This window comes from Alosa sapidissima, chromosome 6 (genome assembly GCF_018492685.1).
Source record: "Alosa sapidissima isolate fAloSap1 chromosome 6, fAloSap1.pri, whole genome shotgun sequence".
In the NCBI taxonomy this organism is placed as follows: Eukaryota; Metazoa; Chordata; class Actinopteri; order Clupeiformes; family Clupeidae; genus Alosa; species Alosa sapidissima.
In genome coordinates this window covers 36,142,677-36,155,176 of record NC_055962.1, presented here as the reverse complement: position 1 = coordinate 36,155,176, position 12,500 = coordinate 36,142,677, and the positions used below count along the sequence as shown (strand labels likewise).

Sequence of the window (12,500 nt, the reverse complement as noted above, 5' to 3'; positions counted from 1 at the left end):
AGTAGAAATGGGCGTGGGTGTGTGCTATGATTTCACACACACACACACACACACACACACACACACACACACACACACACCCTGACAGGATACAGAACCTATGTGCTTTGAGGAAACACATGGTACCGCCTCTGCTGCCACCCATTGTTCTGGTTGCCATGGCTCCCAGCATTGTTTTCCTGTGAAATCTGGCCATCTGATTGGGTCTTGACCTCTCAGTCCGGCTCCCGGCTCCTTGTGGAGGAGCTGCGGCATGAAAGGGAAATCTGTGGGGTGGTTTGGGGGAGATAAGCACGGCGCGCCGTGTCGGAGAAGTGGTCAGAACTTCCCAGATCGGTCAAGCCACAGTGTCCATGTTTGGCTTTCAGGATGTTGTTTTTAAAAGCGCAGTTCAAGATGGAAAGGTGAAGACTCTCTGTATTGAGCAACATCTCCCACTGTTCAGGGGGCTATGATTGCAATGGAACCTGTTTTCTCTGGTATATCATCAGTGTGTTTGGAGGATGAGCCTTCTGGCAGTTGTACCACTTCTTGGTCAAATAAGTGCCATTTCACATTGTCTGGCTTAAAGCATCTGGTTGAAATGCGTTCTAGTGCATGCAGTGACTGGCAGGTTTTTCTGGTGCAGTGGTAATGCAACACCTAGAGAGTTAAGAGCCGCATGGCCCTGGACACTGGATCTAATGGGTGTGGGGTGTACAGCCCAAACCACTCAATTTGTCACCGCTTATTATTGCAAAAAGCCATTGTGTACTCAGCCTGGGATTAGCCAAGCCGGCCCTGCTGACTGCTGGGGGGACTGCAGAGTGACCCTGAGGGACGGGACTGTGTGTGTGTGTGTGTGTGTGTGTGTGTGTGTGTGTGTATGTGTGTGTGTGTGTTAGGGACTGGCTGAGCCACATAACAGCTGTAAATGGTTGGGAATTCAGTGGTTGGATTCCTCCGGTGTACTTCACTTGTATTAGCCGAATTGTTTATAAACCGCAGGACAGTGTTTTATGCAAATTAAAAAGAACAAAACCACATATTAGCCTAATCGCTCTAACTGGCAAAGTCAATGTATAAACCTCGGCTAATATTGGGGAAATTACGGCAGAGCTTGCCTCACTGTTGTGGCAAGACCGAGGCCTCAGGGGAGGTGCTATGGCACAACTGGCTCCAGTGCCCATACCATATACGGTACGGGCCAAGTCTGACCCGGGTCATTTACCAATCCTACCTCGGCTCTCTCTCTGTCATTTCTTGTCAGTCTCTCACAGTCCTATCAAAAATAAATAATAAAATAAATAATAAAAATAAATAATTAAAAATAAATAAAAAAAATAAATAAAGGCTCCATCAAGTCTACTCCATCCCAACCCAGGGCCTCTGGGAGGAGGATGTTGGTGGCTGTGTGGCTCTGCTTCCCTCCAGCAGCAATCTCCCCTCCCCTCCTCCTGTCCTAGAAACGGCGTCCCCTCACTCAAATATCTGCATCTGCTCGGGGTGGTGCTCTGTGGAGCTACAGCAAGTAGACTCGTGATGGCATATCTCTCCCGGTGAGAGCGTGATCAGAAAGGGCATCTCTCCTCTCTGTGATCACAAGCTCACCGCAGACCTCCAAACTTTATGCAGAGCAGGCTACATCTCTCTGCGTTTTCTCTCTCTCCTTGAGAACACCTCGTCTAGTGTGTGTGTGTGTGTGTGAGAGCAGGCTACATCTCTCTGCGTTTTCTCTCTCTCCTTGAGAACACCTCGTCTAGTGTGTGTGTGTGTGTGTGTGTGAGAGCAGGCTACATCTCTCTGCGTTTTCTCTCTCTCCTTGAGAACACCTCGTCTAGTGTGTGTGTGTGTGTGTGTGTGTGAGAGCAGGCTACATCTCTCTGCGTTTTCTCTCTCTCCTTGAGAACACCTCGTCTTGTGTGTGTGTGTGTGTGTGAGAGCAGGCTACATCTCTCTGCGTTTTCTCTCTCTCCTTGAGAACACCTCGTCTTGTGTGTGTGTGTGTGTGTGTGTGTGAGAGCAGGCTACATCTCTCTGCGTTTTCTCTCTCTCCTTGAGAACACCTCGTCTAGTGTGTGTGTGTGTGTGTGTGTGTGAGAGCAGGCTACATCTCTCTGCGTTTTCTCTCTCTCCTTGAGAACACCTCGTCTTCCCCTCCTTTGTGGCCTTTGTATGTCAGGCAAACGTAACGTGCTATGAAGCAATTTGATTCAAAGGATTAATAATTAATATCTCTCCCTTTCTCTCTCTCTCTCTCCTTCCTTGTCAGGAGCTGGAGTTCCATGGCGTGATGCGCTTCTACTTCCAGGACCGCGTGGCGGGGAACTTCGCCACCAAGTGCATCAGGGTGTCCAGCACGGCCACCACGCAGGACGTCATCGAGACGCTGGCCGAGAAGTTCCGGCCGGACATGCGCATGCTCTCCTCGCCGCGCTACTCCCTCTACGAGGTGCACGTCAGCGGGGGTGAGTACCGCACATGCTGGCCTGCTCTCGCTCTCATCTTCATCAGAGGAGGAGGAGGAAGGCCTAAGGCAGGGAGAACATTGACCAACGGCAAGTGGCAGCCGCAAGCTTAACACAACGCTAGACCATAATAAGTTCATAATCTCGTTCCTATGGTAACACAAATGGTTTGCATTAACTGACAATTGAATACTCTGGCGTTGCGCTTTGAACCAAGTTCAACGCTCAGCTTGTTCAACGCTAGTGTCACGCCAGTGTTGCCACAGTCACGCTGCCGAACAATAGAATAGAGAACAATAGGAAACCTGCCGCTTGCCGCTGGTCAGTGTGATCACCACCTAAGGGTTGGTCAGATAGGTGTACTACATCTTCTAGACACGCAGGTGGGATAAGCAGATAAGCTGTCTGGGCTTTTTCTGACCTTTTTTTGGATTTTTTTTATGTGATGGTCACGGCAGTCTTGTTCATGTTCAGTAGTTCTAGATAAGAGCGCTTAATCAATTAAATTGAGTCAAAATAAAATGTCTAACCTCTTTAGAACATTTCGAGTCATATTTGGCATAGCATATAGGCATTGGACTGTGCATGATATCCAACGAGGGTCAAAGCAGAGGCACTACAGAGTGCTCTGCTGAGATTCTGTGTGTCTGTGTGTGTGTCTGTGTCTGTGTCTGAGCAGCAGAGTGTGTGTGTGTGTGTGTGTGTGTGTGTGTGTGTGTGTGTGTGTGTGTGTGTGTGTGTGTGTGTGTGTGTGTGTGTGTGTGTGTGTGTGTGTGTGTGTGTGTGTTCAGTTGCCTCGGGTGTCTTATGGGCTGTATCCGATGACGCGCGCCATCTGAGAAAGAAGCTGTTCCCACTTACACACTTGTCTCACTCAAGGCACACACCACTCTATTTATGATCCGTGACTGAGCTACGCCTCCCGTGGTGTGTGTGTGTGTGTGTCTGTCTGTGTGTGTGTGTGTTTGCTTGCACAAGCGAGCAAGTGGCCTTTGCTGTCGGTTTGAGGTCCCGGGTGAGAAGGCCCTCTGAGCAAAGGCTTTGTTGATTCTCAGACCTTCTGTTGCAGTTGCATTGTCAGTGTGATTGTCAGCAGATTTGTCTGCATTTGGATGCACTCCATCCATTCGTGCTGCTGTTGGAATGAAACACTTGCTCTGTCGCTTGTGTGTTAACATGGTGTCTGTTGCAGTAGCCTGCAACAAGTTAGAATTCATTATACGGGCTCATCTGGAACAATTGAACTCAAGTCAGGGATGACTATGATGTTGGTGTTGGTGTTGGTGTTGGTGTTGATTGTTCTGATGGTGCGCTACCCCTCTCCGGCAGAAGAACGGAAGTTGGACCTGGATGAGAAGCCACTGGTGGTGCAGCTCAACTGGAACAAGGACGATCGCGAGGGCCGCTTCGTGCTCAAGAACGAGAACGACATCATCCCCAAGGTGAGCACCTGTCCCACCCTAACGCATAATTATGTCCCCAAAGTCCCCACACACAGTTATGTCCTCCCAAACTCCCAAACCCAGTGCAGTGTGTGTGTGTGTGTGGAAGGTCATGTTAACCGACCAAACACTGTTATCAAGATGGCCTGGAGGTGGCTGTAAAGATACAGGTGGAGAGTGTAGTTGGACCGGCCCTTATTTACTAGCCGGTGCTGGCCCCACTCAGCACTTCTGCTGCCCGCTCCCTCTGCTCCTGGGTCAGGGGTGGACATTAGCACCGGCCACCAGACAAATGCTGCTGAAATGCATTTTGAGCGGCTGGTGAATTTGTCCAAAGATCTGCCAGTGGCTGGTAGATGTGCACATTTCCCAAATGTAATGAACAGCCCAGCCTCAGGTTCTAGACCTCTCAGGGCTCTACACTAACATTTTTTTTCAGGAGCACTTGTGCGCCCAAGTTAAAAAAATTTAGGAGCACAGACAAAAATTTGGGCGCATAGTCAGTTCTGTGCCCAAAACATGCCAGTGCACCAATTGCGAATATTAAGAATGACTGACAACATTTAGGCTACAGGAAACAGGATTTTAAAGATCAGTGCCTACTTTATTTTCAGTCTGTTCTATTTTCCTACATTTTGTTAATGTAAAATAATATAATACATTGCCATATTTGCATTTAGCCTGTATATCAAGTATCCTGCCAAATGTAGGCCAATTTATTTATTTGTGAATCCATCTATAGCTAAACCAAATATGCCCATGACCTATCTGACTGCATACTGCCTAATAGACTACTACTACTAAAACAGTCCATTTTCTCTTCCACAAAACCCAACATAGGCTAATCAAGGATATATGTTTTATACTTTTAGTTTTTATTTGAAATATCTGCATTGATAGGGGCAGTAGGCAAACGTTAGGCCTACTTTCGTTTTGCACTTCAGCTTGTATTCGGTGTAAACAAACAAGCATGCGTGGAAGCCTGGAGTTGTCAGTAGCGTTCTACCTTTGAATAAAATGGGAGTATTACGGGAGGCTACTTTTGTGCCGGTTCGCTACAGCTATATTGCATATTGCAGCCAATACGTCAACTGGGCTAAAAGGCATGTTAGGTTACCTTTCCTTCTCTCACTGCATTCTCAGAATCTCATCCTGTTCCTCCTATATCCAATGAATTCGGTGGATAGAAGAACTAATTTCTTCCATCTTTGCATCTTGGCTGGCTAGTCTAACTTTCCACTTTTTCTGCGCGCTCTTGGACTTGATAGAAGCGACTACTAGCGTGTCACAACGCGAAACTGCTAACGTTGATGGGAGGTGTAGTTTTTATGCTGCATTCGCGACGTGATTCTATGGTTTGCACCAGTAATGTTTCTCGATGTTGCGGTGTATTTTGTAGACAAACATTGACATGGTTAGAAGTCATTCGCACCAGTGCGCCTAAATATTTTTTTGCACTCGCACGGCATAATTTTTACTGGCATGTGCGAGTGCAATGGGCGCACTGTAGAGCCCTGACTCTGCTGCTGTTCCTTCCCACGCACATTACCTGGGTTCTCTTTCAGTGAGGTGCACTGTTCCTTATGATTAGAGAACATGAGTTCAGAAAACCCTCTTATGGTGATGGGTTCACTGGTCTGAAAAGTGTTACTTCCTCTATGTGTGTGTGTGTGTGTGTGTGTGTGGGGCTTCTCAGAGAAAAGGCAAGAAGGGAGTTTTGCTGTTATAAGGAAATGTACTTCTCTTCCTTGAATCCTAAACAATGCAACATGCTCCACTCCTCCCCCTGGCCAGGTTGGGTTGAGGGTGCTTACACAACTGTGTGTCTGTTTGTGTGTTGAACGTCCTGTGATTGCACTTTAACCAGTAGTAATATCACTGCTGTAATCCGGGGAGCAATAAAAAACTCTTTCCAACACTCACACACACTCTTCTCTCAAACCCATGCATTCTCCCAAAGCCACGGAGACCGCCTGTAGACATCATGACAAACCCCCGCCCGGCCAGCACTCCTCCACAGCTGTTAGGGCAGAGGCCTCAGCGGTCACTCACACTCTTAAAACAAATGTGTTGGAAACAAACTGTGTTGTCCCTATCTGGACATAGAGATGTGTTAAAAACAACGCAAGCTGTGGTGTTTTCAACCGTGGATGCAGGACCAAGCATGAACTGTGCCCCCCCCCCCCCCCCCCCCCCCACACACACACACACTTCAGGTCACTGAGGAGTCAGAATCTCAGTTGTGTGGAAGAGGGAGCCTTTTACATGCCTTTACGCTTTGGTAGTGGAAATGGAAAGTTAAGCAGTGGAAACACACACACACACACACACTTACGCAGATTGCTGATCTTGGGAGCGACTGACCCAGCACCATTTCTGATCTAATCCTCCCCAGGAACAGGTAACCATGTCTGGTGGGTGGGGATGTGGATGTGGAGGCCTCATGCTTTCCACCGGATCAGTGGCAGGTTTAAAAGGGCCTGTCTGCTCACACTCACACACACTCACACTCACACTCACACTCACACACACACACACACACACACACACACACACTCACACACACTCACACACACTCACTCACACTCACACTCACACTCACACTCACACTCACACTCACACTCACACTCACACTCACACTCACACATACACATTCACTTGCCCGCCTATAGGGGGAAGTAGTTTTTAAGAACAGGACTGTGCAGGAATGGGCATTTGTCCAAACATTTGCAAGTTATCCATTAACCTTAAAAGGACAAGTCTTGTGGACGTCATCTTATTTGGGGCTGTGAACGTCTGCCAGTAAGGAAGAAAGCTTGATTTAAGACTCTACTGTAGGTTCAGAGGTTTCGCTAGACTGTTTTGACTGGAAAAAATGTCCGTTAATATTCCAGAATACCGGACAATACAGAAAATCTACCGGACATATGTTTTAAATAGCCACATAATTGCCTATACATTTAAACGGCAATAAATCTCAAACTATATTTGCTCCAAGAACTAAGTACTCTGCTGCTTGTGCAAACTTGAAATAAAAAACAAACGTTTCACAGGCTAAATTTATATTTAAGTTGCTGTGGTAATATATTGTATATATGTTGTGCAATACAAGCCTATTTAATATGTTATTATTTAATTCATTAAAATATATTTTTCTCTCTCACTCTCTCTCTCTCTGCAGAAGACACAGATCAATGGGCCAGAGAGGGAAAAAGAAGGCGTCATTCAGAACTTCAAACGGACGCTGTCCAAGAAGGAGAAGAAAAAGGAGAAGAAGAAAGACAAGGAGGCCTTCGCCCGCATCCCAGATGGAGATGAGAGTGCCCTCAACAGAGAGGACGGGTAATGCTCGCTTTCTTTCTTTCTTTCTTTCTTTCTATCTCTCTATCTCTATCTCTATCTCTCTCTCTCTCTCCTCTTTTGTATGCGTGGTGGCAGTCGGCACCAGGCTCTGCAGGATCTTCTCTTTCCCTGATGCCACAGTCTGGTTCAACACCTTTTTAAGGCAATTTTGTGCAAGAGCGGCCATCCCATGCTCCTAAGACTTAAGCTCATAACATCTCCATCAGAGCCCCTGTGCTCATGGTAACGTAATCAAAGAGCAGCCATATAGCAGCTTCTTGAGCATTCAGAACACGTGAGCAGGTAGAAGAACAGCCAAGGACTTGCACACGGAGGGCTGGATATAAAATGTCTTTATTTTCATCCAGGGCTCTCCAGACACGTGTGCAAAAGGTGCTGTTGAAAAGGTAAACAAATAGCTGGAGTTGGGCCCTCCTGGAGATATTGTCCTGTACATGCACAATGTCCTGTCTGTTCCTAAAGTGGAGATGTCCTGATTGGCTGGCTGACTGCACTAAGCATGGCCCAGTCTGGGGCTGCAGACTGCTGCCTCTAAAGCACATGCAGGGGAGACCGTGGCGGTGGCTGGACGGTGGCGGCCGTGGTGGAGCCGTGGTAACGTCAGCCACTGACCATCGCTCACCCCAGTTTCCATTCCCGCCGCTGCGAGTCTTTGTCGCTTCGCTTAAAAGTCCTTTAATTCTAAGATGGCCTGCTGATTAGATGGCCATTGGGATGAAAGGTGAGTTAATCATCAGTCATCCTCTGTTCTCTCTCTCTCTCTCTCTCTCTCTCTCTCTCCCCCTCCCTCCCTCCCTCTCTCTCTCTCTCTCTCTCTCCCTCTATCTCTCTCTCTCTCTCTCCCTCTCCCTCTCTCTCTCCCTCTCTCTCTCAGGGAGAACTCGCGGCTGGCGGTGGAGGTGTACAAGGAGATGCCGGAGACTAGCTTCACGCGCACCATCTCCAACCCTGAGGTGGTCATGAAGAGGAGGCGGCAGCAGAAGCTGGAGAAGAGGATGCAAGAGTTCCGCAACAACGACGGACGGCCCGACTCAGGTGTGTGTGTGTTAAAAGGTTTCAGTTCTTCTTAATTGTGTGTGCGTGTGTGTGTTTTCCAAGTGTGAGTCTGAGAGTGCACTGTTCTGTGCTTCTACTAAAGCCTACTAATTTCCTAATGAGAGAGGTCCGCACACTCTCTCTCTCTCACTCACACACCCACACACACACACACACACACACACACACAGTTGCCCTTCATACACATTAGGACATTTGTGTGTGTTGTCACAGCACAGGATGAGACTCCTGATTGGTCCTCATCACTTGTCCAGAGCTTTTGATGCAGAGCGCTCTCTGAGTGTGTGTCAGTTGGAGGGAGCCTGAATGTGTGTGTGTCTGAGATGGGGTGAGAAATAGATGGGTGCATTTTATTTGCTTGTGGGTGTTTGTCCATATGAGGTCAGTCAAGGCCAACCAGAGGTACACATTTATGTGATGGGTGGTGGTGGTGGTGGTGGTGCTGCTTATGTAATATGACGGATGTTGGCTGACCCCGTCTGTCTGTCTGTCTGTTGGATGATGATGATGATGATGCTGCTTTTATGTCCAGCACAAATCCCCAAAGCTGACACAGATATGAATCCATGTCAAACGCCCCCACTCACAAACACACACATTCTCAATCAAATATGTACGCACACACGCACACACACGCACACGCACACACACGCACACACACACGGTTAAGAAGTGTGTGAACTGGGAAAGCTGCTTAGGACAGCATGTGCTGTGAACCACTGAGGCTCGTGTTTTGGGGATTTTGTTGGTGTGGGAGTGTACGGGCATGCTGATGATGAGCCATCAGCAGAAAACACACGCACACACACACACACGCATGCACGCCATAATGTTTTTGTTTGTACGTAGAGATGTTTGGTGAAATAATTCTTCATAATGTGTATAGATATTAACTTTGTGTGTGTGTGTGACAGGGGGGACACTGCGGATCTATGCCGACAGCCTGAAGCCCAACATCCCGTATAAGACCATCCTGCTGTCCACCACAGACACGGCTGACTTTGCAGTAGCAGAGGCGCTCGAGAAGTACGGCCTGGAGAAGGAGAACCCCAGAGACTACTGCATCGCTCGGGTAAGACACACACACACACACACACACACACACACACACACACACACACACACACACACACACACACACACACACACACACACACACTCTCTCTATCTACATCTCTATCTACCTCTATCTCTCTTTCTCTCTCTCTTTCTTTCTTTCTTTCTTTCTTTCTTTCTTTTTCTCTTTCTCTTTCTCTCTCTCTCTCTTTCTCTCTCTTACTTTCTCTCTCTCTCTCTCTCTCTCTCTCTCTCGTGCAGTGTTATTCTGGGGTAGGTGTTTTAAAGGTGCAGTGGTATTCTGGGGTAGGTGTTTTAAAGGTGCAGTGGTATTCTGGGGTAGGTGTTTTAAAGGGAAGTTTTATGGTAGGAAAAGTAACAGAGAGCCTGGTTGCCACTCCCACAGTCCTTGTGAGTCCCAGACAGCGTTTCCTGTCTCTGCTCCCAACCTATTCAGCTGCCTAATCAGTCTGATCATCGCTGGGAGGCTTTGCGTGTGTCCTCAGAGTTTCAAACACTACGTGTGCTGTGTTTTGAGAGAGAGGTAGCATAACCATGCTTTTAAACTGATTGGAAGTGTGCGCGTGTGTGTGTGTGTGTGTGTGTGTGTGTGTGTGTGTGCGTGCGCGTGGGTATGTGATGCACTTCCTGCAGCAGAGGTTGTGTGTCCTCCAGATTATACTGCTCAGATGAGCTGACGTGGCGTCTGTCTGCAGTTGGATTATCGGAGGGAGAGTGTGGTATTCAACAGGGCTGTGTGTGTGTGTGTGTGTGTGTGTGTGTGTGTTCCTGCTGTTAACGGAATTGCATTGAGCTCAAGAGCCAGAGCAGGCAGTGGAGGTGTGGAAGGATGGGGGGGAAAGTGTGGGAGGAGTGGAGGAAGAGAGAGAGTGATGAGGAGAATACGGAGAAAGAGAATAATGGAAGTGGAGAAGGGAAGTGAGAGACTGCAGAGAGAGAGAGAGAGATTTTTTCACTCACAGGCTTTAGCATTGACTGTGACTGGCCTCTAATTGCATGATGAGAGAGACACACACACGCTCGCCACCTCACTCGGCCGATTCCATGACCTCTACCAGTCTTGGTCGGAAAGCTCCAGTCACAGTCAATCACATTAAAAGTCCCTCACAGGCTCGTCCAGGCGTTCCCTGCCCCCCCCCCCCCTCTTTCTCTGTGTCTCACCTCTGGCCACTCTCCCCTTGTTTAATTATACATCGGAGTCGTTAATAACTCCGGCAAATTAAAAGGCGAGCGAGAGGAACACGGAAAAGACATTTGCAGAGACAGCGGATGAAATATGAATGAGTTCACTGGTCAGTTTGCCTTTATGTATCTGTGTGTGTGTGCGCGTGTGTGTGTTTGAGTGTAGCCGTCAGATCTGCATTTAGTCTTAAGAGTAGCAGAAATGCTTTTTAGCTTAAGGTGTGTGTGTGCGTGCGTGTGCGCGCCTGCCTGTGTGCTTGCATCTGCTTTATTAATGCAGAGACCTCTAACTGAAGCAGACAAAATGACCTTTCCAGTGTTCATGGTGCTCTGACCTTACCCCAGAGCCACGTCCACACAAAACAATCTTAGGCTCTCCTCTCCTCTCCTCTCCTCTCCTCTCCTCCCTCTCTGTCTCCATGGCTCTGAATGGACCGCTGTCACACAATAACAATTCATCATGCATCAAGCCTGGGACTTTTTACTGTTAATGCACTGGTCCTTGTGATTAGCATTGATTGATTGTGTGTGTGTGTGGGTGGGTGGATGGCTTGGCAGGTGGTCCACTCAGAAGATAAACCTGTGAAGGAGACAATCCTGGACGACACAGAGTGCCCACTGCAGATCTTCCGGGACTGGACCAGTGATAAAGGTACGCAGTCTGTCAGTGAACCCCAGAATAGAACTCTAATCTGCAGGGGTCAGGAGGACTAGCACTCTCAGTGGGGCATCGAACATGGACAAAACAACTCGTCCCTCACTTTGCACACTGCTCAGTGAAAATGTTGACAGCCAATTAACAGTTGGTATATTTAACTATGTGGGAATAGTTCAATATTGATTTCCCATATCTTCTATTTTAGCATACCATGATCTGGCCATTAAAGCCTGAGGTGCTGATACGGCTTTACATTAAACAAACAATAAACAATATATGTGTGTGTGTGTGTGTGTGTGTGTGTGTGTGAGAGAGAGAGAATATATATATATATATGGAGCGGGGCTGACACTGCATGTCTCCAGCGCATGCCCCTTGACGACTAGACCAGAGTGGCGTGGCTGCTTGCATGCCAGTGTTCAAGAGGCTGTACCAGCCTGGGCCCCGGCTCTGCTCGCGCTCACATGTGGAGCTATTGTGTTCCAGTACACACATGGTTCCCTATGGGTTCATTAGCAGCCCTGCCGCTAGTGCTGTGGATTTACCCAGGCCTGCTACATCACTATTCTTCCTCAGTGCGGACGCACTCTTTGATTTGAAGTACATAAACAAACAGGAAGTGGTGTTGATTGAAGAGACAGACACATTTAGTACCAAGGAATGTGGCATCTCTAACATTCTGGTGGGCCTCAGCTAGAATGAAATGTGTAGTATAGAGCCCTCTGGTGGTCATTTGTGGCAGTGCAGTCACGTTCTGTTCTAGTCATCTGGTTCTCTCTCTCACACATTCTTTCTGTCCTTGCGTTCTCCTGTGCAGAGGCCTTAGTGTTCCAGCTCAAGAAGAGACCCCCAGACTATGTTCCAAAGAAGGGCCACAAGCCAGCCGACAGGCGTGGCTCGGTTCCCCCAGAGAAACTGCCCTACCTGGTTGAGCTCAGTCCAGGTAACACACACACACACACACACACACACACACACACACACACACACTTGCATACTCATACAGGGTTGTTAATAGAATACTAATTTTGAACATTCTAACAAAAGATTCTGTCTGTTTCGTAACAATGCAAAGCTCTGTTCCACAATAATGTAAGGTTCCATAGAACGTTATAAACTCCAACTGTAATCAGAGTATTTGTCATGACAAATTTAATCAGATTGTAATCAAATACTCCAGGATATTTTTTCCGATTTTATAAAATTGGATTTCAGTCTCTGAGAGAACTCTGTTTACATGTCATTTTTAATAGGAATAAATCATTTAAGGAGTGA

At 47.6% G+C, this 12,500-nt stretch overlaps 1 protein-coding gene across 1 annotated transcript in view; it reads left to right on the top strand.

Moving 5' to 3' along the window:
* Positions 1 to 12,500, top strand: part of LOC121711202 (afadin-like) — an 85,170-nt gene that overhangs the window by 24,840 nt on the left and 47,830 nt on the right. Inside the window, 7 exon segments of the mRNA XM_042094563.1 lie at positions 2,252 to 2,447; positions 3,777 to 3,889; positions 7,071 to 7,231; positions 8,127 to 8,287; positions 9,223 to 9,380; positions 11,126 to 11,219; positions 12,043 to 12,168. Of these exon segments, the coding sequence (XP_041950497.1) occupies positions 2,252 to 2,447; positions 3,777 to 3,889; positions 7,071 to 7,231; positions 8,127 to 8,287; positions 9,223 to 9,380; positions 11,126 to 11,219; positions 12,043 to 12,168 (1,009 nt within the window).